The sequence below is a fragment of the Mus pahari genome, chromosome 17 (assembly GCF_900095145.1).
Source record: "Mus pahari chromosome 17, PAHARI_EIJ_v1.1, whole genome shotgun sequence".
Classification (NCBI taxonomy): domain Eukaryota; kingdom Metazoa; phylum Chordata; class Mammalia; order Rodentia; family Muridae; genus Mus; species Mus pahari.
In genome coordinates this window covers 23,045,886-23,053,453 of record NC_034606.1, presented here as the reverse complement: position 1 = coordinate 23,053,453, position 7,568 = coordinate 23,045,886, and the positions used below count along the sequence as shown (strand labels likewise).

General features: G+C 37.6%; 1 protein-coding gene across 3 annotated transcripts in view; it reads left to right on the top strand.

The window, feature by feature from the left end:
• LOC110335002 (solute carrier family 22 member 22) overlaps nt 1-7,568 on the top strand; it is a 28,288-nt gene that overhangs the window by 19,270 nt on the left and 1,450 nt on the right. For all 3 annotated transcript variants that reach the window (XM_021217080.2, XM_029531084.1, XM_029531085.1), the window contains exon 9: nt 2,564-2,672. In XM_021217080.2, coding sequence (XP_021072739.1) covers nt 2,564-2,672 — 109 coding nt within the window. The remainder of the gene's footprint in view (nt 1-2,563; nt 2,673-7,568) is intronic.

Genomic DNA, 7,568 nt, shown 5'->3' with positions numbered 1-7,568 from the left:
ACACACACACACACACACACACACACACACACACACACACACACACACACACACAAAGATGCCATGGAAGTGGAAGGAGGACGTGGTTTGGAAAATTGGTGTCACTGTGTTAGTTACCTGTAAATAACTAGGATGTAAGTGATAAGAGGAAGCTGATTACAGAGTATTTAATATATTGTGATCTAGTAAGTATTCAATTGATGTTCTTTACCAATAGGAAAAGCATGATTGCAATAACAGTATTTCAGAGCATTTATTTAAATAATGTATGGCAGAAATCATGGACTGTGATAAATCTACATTGGAGACACATAGAATCTGACAGAGGAAAGTTTCTTTAGAAAGAGGAAAAAAGGTCTTTGATAACTATTAGCTACTTTTTTTGTGATTGTCACTAGTCCCTGACAGGAAATAATTGAAGGGATGGACCCTATTTTTCACTGATGGCTTGAGGGGAGATAATCACCATCATGATTGGAAGGCAGGATGGGCAGTGGGTTCATGAAAGTGCTACTGTGTGACTAGGACTCTGTCTTTTAACATCGTGGTGTTTTGAGAGACCCAGAGGGGAACAGAAACAAGACCATGCTGTTGACCTCAAGTCTCTAATGATGTACCTCTTCCAGGGATATTCCACCATCCAAAAGTTCCACACCTTTCACAAACAGTGCCATTGGATGAGGAACAGTGTTTAAATATATGAGGCTGTGAGGAAACATTTCTCATTTAAACTCTCACTGTGTGCATGAAAGAAATTCTGAAAATCAGTTCTAAAAGCTTTAGAATTAACTGATGCAAAGATTTTCATGTTTTTATGAAAGATTCTAGAGAATTTGCATTTAGTGACAAGAAGAGGAATTTTATGACCAACATTGTGTTAAAATTTACATGTTTTATAGCTGTCAAATATTTTAGTATGTGCTTAGTGTGCTTAAGATATGGAATTAATTGTTTCTCATGGTCTAGACAGGGGACAAGTATATATTTGTTTCTTGAACATACAATACTTAAACCTATAATTTAATTTCAAATACATTGTCTTATATTTCTCCTTATTATTTTTATTGATGAACATCTATTCACGATCCTACATAGCAGATCAAACGTATTCCCAAATAGGTCTTCTATTTTTGTTATATGTTTGCAGAGTTTTGGTGGCAAGGGAATGAAGATTTAATAGACAAACAGACAGACAGATGGCAAACAGACAGACAAAGTGAAGGATGGACACACACACACACACACACACACACACACACAGGGCTTAGGGAGTCAGGTAGACTGAGTTCTTTGATGGAGAAATTATAGTTTTCCTTGGAAACTCACTATGTTTATTACTTACAGTTGAACATAGAGACAGGATTATTACATCCAGCTAAACACGAAGGTGGGGTTCTTACATACAGATAGATGAGGAGACAGAGCTATTATATACAGCAGAACAAGGAGGTAGGTTGGCCTAATTTAAATAGGAGAAGCCTCTGTAGGGGAGAGTTTTCAGGCAATAACTATCTTTGTGGGACAGAGCAATGGTGATCATTTTCTGCACACACTATCAACAGTTTTACACAGAGCAGAGCAAGGCTCTGCCACTCCTGAGAGTCTCACCTTCCAAGGGAGGCAGGCTTTGCAGGTTTCCCATGAATCTGGGAGTCCTTGAAATGGCCTGCTTATTTCCACAGTGCACATACACTCAGGACTTTATTCATTTAGAATGACCTACCACCAACACCATTCTAAAGTATTTTATTTTCATTTCTGTTAACATCCTCTGACTATTTTTCATTCAAGCCATTTGAATTCTTGTTGTGCAGTTTTAGAAATTCTTTAAAGATTTATTTATTTTATGTATATGAGTACATTGTAGTTGTCTTTAGACACACCAGAAGAGGGTGTCATATCAAATTGCATATGGTTGTGTGCCACCATGTGATTTCTAGGAATTGAACTCAGGACCTTTGGAAGAACAGTCAGTGCTCTTAACCACTGAGCCATTTCTCCAGCTCATAGAAATTCCTTAATAATGTGGAACGTAACACCCTGTAAGGTACATGTTTCTTACCATTCTATATATTCCATTTCACTCCGTAGAAATTCATGTGCCTTGTAACATATCTTTAAGGAAACTTTCACATGTCATTATTGAATATGATCTTGGCAGGGGATTTTCATTTATGACTTTAGTTAGGTGGAGACTGGTTCATTTTTATGCATAATATTTCATTTGTTTAAGCAACAATGAAATTTTTGTTAATTTGCTTGTTATAATCTGGTTCCATTTTATTTTATTATTTCTTTTAAGATGCCTATTTTGTTTCTAATGAGAAAGTGCAGGAAAGGGTGTGGATTTGGGTGGGTGGGAAGGTAGAGAGGATCTATGGAGAGTTACAGGAAGGAAAACCATAAGGAGAATATGTTTGTTTTCAATAAAACAGTAGTGCTTGATTCCAGATAATGGCTTAGTAGTTAATATTTTTTAAAAAAAATATTTGTAAATGTTTTGAATTAGAGATCAATAAATATTGATAGAATAAATAATTTCTCCCTTTAACATTGTTTTCAGAGATGTATGTCCTGCGTCTTATTATTTTCATTTTGGGAAAAGGAAGTTTTGCAGCTTTCACTTGTGTATCCACAGCCTATAGCAATGAACTCTCTCCAGTAGCACTCAGGTAAGAAGAGAAACTGCAGTGGTTCATTCTGAATACTGCTGAACATTCTAGAAAATTCAAATGAGTAAAATAGGTGTCGTTTTACAAGGCATTTCCAGCTTTCAGCCTGTGTTAAAGAAAGTTTTATGCAGTGTTGCGAAGACATGTATTCTGTTTCTGTTGGATGGAGTAGTCTATAGACTTGGCAGACCTATTTGCTTTACAGTGCGGTTTAGTTCTAAAGTGCATGCTGATTCATAGTTTGGATGATCCTTGTCTTGGTTGGGTTACAATTGCTGTGATGAAATACCATGACCCAAGCAACTTGGAGAGGAAAAGATTTATTCAGCTTATTCTTCCACATCACAGTTTCATCATCAAATGAAGTCATGACAGGAACTGAAGCAGGGCAGGAACCTGGAGGCAGCAGTTGATGCAGCAGCCATGGAGGAGTGCATACTGGCTTGCTCTATGTGGCTTGCTCAGCCTGCTTTCTAATATAATCCAACACTACCAGCCCAGGAATGGCTAGGGTTTCCAATGGGCTAGGCTTTCCCCCCAAAATCGCTAATTATAAAAATTTCTTGGAGACCTATCGACAACCCGATCTTATAGAGGCATTTTCTTAAATGAAGTCCCCTCCTCCCCTATGACACAAAACTAAGCAGTACAACCTTAGTTGTAAAGGCAAGTGAGTTTGATGCGATGTGATACAATATATGTGCATGAGTGTGTATGAGAGTGTGTGTGTGTGTGTGTGTGTGTGTGTTTATGTTTAGGTCTATAGGTCATACAAGTAGAAAAGAGAAGGGAAAATACAAGAGGAAAGGGAAAGAAAAGGAGCGTGCGATGAAAAGCATATGACATGAAAACAGAAGGCGGGACAGCTGCCGGGCAAGGACCTGTGAGACTGGGATTAGGAGGTGGGAGAGAGGAGAGAGTAATGAATAATACTATACATAATTACCTATGTATGAAAGCATCTTAGCTAAACCCGTCATCTCATAAGCTAACTTAAAAGATAAGATTAAACAGAAAGTTTCTTCCCACAATGTTAGAGACAAGACACTTTAGAAACGCTGGTTACATACAAAAGTGTTAGCACAAAGACTATTATTTTCTTCCTACCCTATCTCATCAGGCATAAAATAATATCCTAGCCTAGCCTATTATTTTGCATCTTTAATAGCTCAAAGACCACTTGTGTACAAAATTTAAAAAGGTATCTTCCTGAAGGTATTTTTGTGTACAAAAACAAAATGTTGCATATTAAGGAACAGATGACGTATGGCACCATGACAGTCCTATGACACAGCCCTAATCATTCATGTGTGTTCAAGGACATTAGAGCTTCAAATGTTCTAATCTGAGCCTTTACCTTCCAAAAATGAACCCCCATTTTGTTCGTCAAACATAACACCCACCTCTGTACTCCTTATGGATACATTTTCCACTGCTAATGGAAGAACTTTAAGTTTTCTCTATTCAGTTGAGAATCTCAAACATTTTGACAATTGAAATGATTTCGTGTGTAATGGGGACTATCAGACAACTTGTTTTGGAAGTTACTGAAAATCTTGCTTATTGGTTCATTATTTACATTTCTTTATGGTGGATATTTCCTCCTCCTTTCCCTCTTCCTCCTCTTCTTCCTCCTTCTCTTCCTCTTCCTCCTCTTCTTCCTCCTCCTCTTCATCCTCCTCCTCTTCATCCCTCTCCTCCCCTCCTCTTCCTCCTCCTCCTTTTCTTCCTCCACCTTCTCCTCCACCTTCTCCTCCTCATCTTTCTCCTCTTCCTCCTCCTTCTCCTCCTCCTCCTCCTTCTTTTTCTCCCCCTTCTCCTTCTTTTGTAGAAGACAAATGAGAAAATACATGTAAAATGGCAATTTCATGTAATTGTTTGAAAAAAGGAGATATAATCTTAATCTTAGATTCAAATAGATTTCATTTTTTGCAACAATTTATTTTCTAAAGTTCTGTAAGAAAGTGCTATCAGCCAAGTAGTGAATCTCTGTTTTTTAAACTATTTTTGCTAAAATTTTCAATGACAGTCCATGTACCAGGACAAGACTTAACTTGAAAAGAAAAAAAAAAAAAAGGAAGAAAATAGGGTCAATTCATTAAATTTAAGATTTATAGATTTAAGGATTTTTTGGTGTAAACAATGCAGTAAGTAAATAAATGTTGGGTACTATATACTAAAATAATATTCATACTTATTTTGAATTTAAATTTAATTTATCTTGTTTTATCTAGTAACCCTAATAATGTATTTTTTGATGCTAAGAAACTATTCTCTTTATTTTATAAGTAATTTTATGAATTCTCATTTATAAAAACTGAAAGCAAAACTCTTAAATATTTACAAATTAACATTTTTTAATCATGACCATGAAAAAGAAAATAGAAACTTAATGCTTGTAATGTTGATAATGGAATCATATTAAATCATATATATGCATATTAAACTGTTCATATATATTAATTATTTACATATCCTTGTTATTTATATATCTTTTTGTGAAAAATATTTTAATATGAAAATCAAATAATTTTTATTGGATATTTTCTCTTTCTTTATTTTTTGATTCAGATCTTTATTTTCATAAGATAATACAATAATATGGAAAACAGAAATGAAGAATATAATTAACTTCCAGTATCTACAGATTCAGTTAATTGAGGCTAAAAATTTAGGAGAGAGAAAAAGAAATTTCACATTTTTAAGTCCCTGACCTAAATTTATTACTTTAATTAATGTGATTAGAGTTTTTAAGCTCCACTATTTCAGTCCCCTGTGACCAATGCAGAACTCAATCAGACAGTTTAAAAGGCCCCGATATTGTGCTAGTGCTAGTTTAGTCATAGAACAACAAAGATATTCCAAAGTTGCCCTACTTAGGGAGTTGACTAATAAGTTCTTTTTTTTTAATCTTTTTTTTCTTTTCCAAATTTTTATTAGGTATTTACTTCATTTACATATCAAATGCTATCCCGAAAGTCCCCTATAACCTTCCCCCCTTCTCCCCTACCCACCCACTCCCACTTCTTGGCCCTGGCATTTCCCTGTAATGGGGCATATAAAGTTTGCAAGACCAAAGGGCCTCTCTTCCCAATGATGGCCAACTAGGCCATCTTCTGCTACATATGCAGCTAGAGATACAAACTCTGGGGGTACTGGTTAGTTCATATTATAGTTCCACCTATAGGGTTGCAGGTTCCTTCAGCTCCTTGGGTACTTTCACTAGCTCCTCCACTGAGGGCCCTGTGTTCCATCCAATAGCTGACTGTGGGCATCCACTTCTGTGTTTTCCAGGCACTGGCATAGCCTCACAGGAAACAGCTATATCAGGGTGCTTTCAGCAAAATCTTGATGTCGTTTGCAATAGTGTCTGCATTTGGTGGCTGATTGTGGGATGGACCCCCTTGTGGGAAGGTTTCTGGATGGTCCACCATTTCATCTTAGCGCCAAACTTTGTCTCTGTAACTCCTTCCATGGATGTTTTGTTCCCAATTCTAAGAAGGGGCGAACTGTCCACACTATGGTCTTCGTTCTTCTTGAGTTTCATGTGTTTTGCAAACTGTATCATGGGTATTCTAAGTTTCTGGGCACTCCTCCATTGTTGGTGGGATTGCAAGCTGGTACAACCACACTGGAAATCAGTCTGGCAGTTCCTCAGAAAATTGGACATAGTACTACTGGAGGATCCAGCAATAACTCTCCTGGGTGTATATCCCCAAGATGTTCCAACTGGTAATAAGAACACATGCTCCACTATGTTCATAGCAGCCTTATTTATAATAGCCAGAAGCTGGAAAGAACCCAGATGTTCCTCAACAGAGAAATGGATACAGAAAATGTGGTACATTTATACAATGGAGTACTAATCAGCTATTAAAAACAATGAATTTATGAAATTCCTTTGCAAATGGATGGATCTGGAGGGTATCATCCTGAGTGAGGTAACCCANTCACAAAAGAACTCACATGATATGCACTCACTGATAAGTGGATATTAGCCCTGAAACTTAGAATACCCAAGATACAGTTTGCAAAACAAATGAAACACAAGAAGAACGAAGACCGAAGTGTGGACAGTTCGCTCCTAATATTGTATTAAATGAACATTGATACAAAATCTATTTTGTCCATCTTACATATGAGAAATCTAAAGATCACAATAGAGTATTTACTCCATTAACAACAAACTATAGTTTAACACATTATAGTTTGTTCAAAAAATGCAAAAACTCTGTGTCTGTTTGAAAATAATGCTTATTATGGAACTCTAGAAAGCATTGATATATATGCCAGAAAATGAATATAGATCATGGGTAATGTCAAATATCTGTACTGAAAATAGTGCAATTAAGATCAAGCTTGTAGGGTCACCTAGGGCGCAGAGTGGGCAGACACCACCCACATTCCCTAGAGGACTGCCCATGCAATCTTGGGATCAGTGGTGAGTGGAACACAACATCTGATCCAATCCAGTTGCACATGGGACCTGAGACAGCACTAGGGCAGCAAAGAACTGGCCTGACCAGGGGCACAAACCCCTTCTGGTCTGCACCAGCATCGGGTCACCTAGGGCGTGGATTCAGTGATCCTAAGATCACTGGTGAGTGGAACACAACGTCTGCTCCAATCCAATTGAGCACCGGACCTGAGACAACACTAGGGAAGCAGAAAACCAGCCTGACCAGAGGCACAAGTCCCTTCCTGTTTGAACCAGCACAAGGTCACCTAAGGTGCAGAGTCGGCAGACATCCTTAAGGTCCCTAGAGGACTGTGCACGCAATCTTAGGATCACTGGTGAGTAGAACACAACATCTGCTCCAATCCAATAGTGGTGGGCCTGTGACAGCAGGAACAACACACCAGAGCCTTTCCTGACCAGAGGCTCAGGTTCCTTTT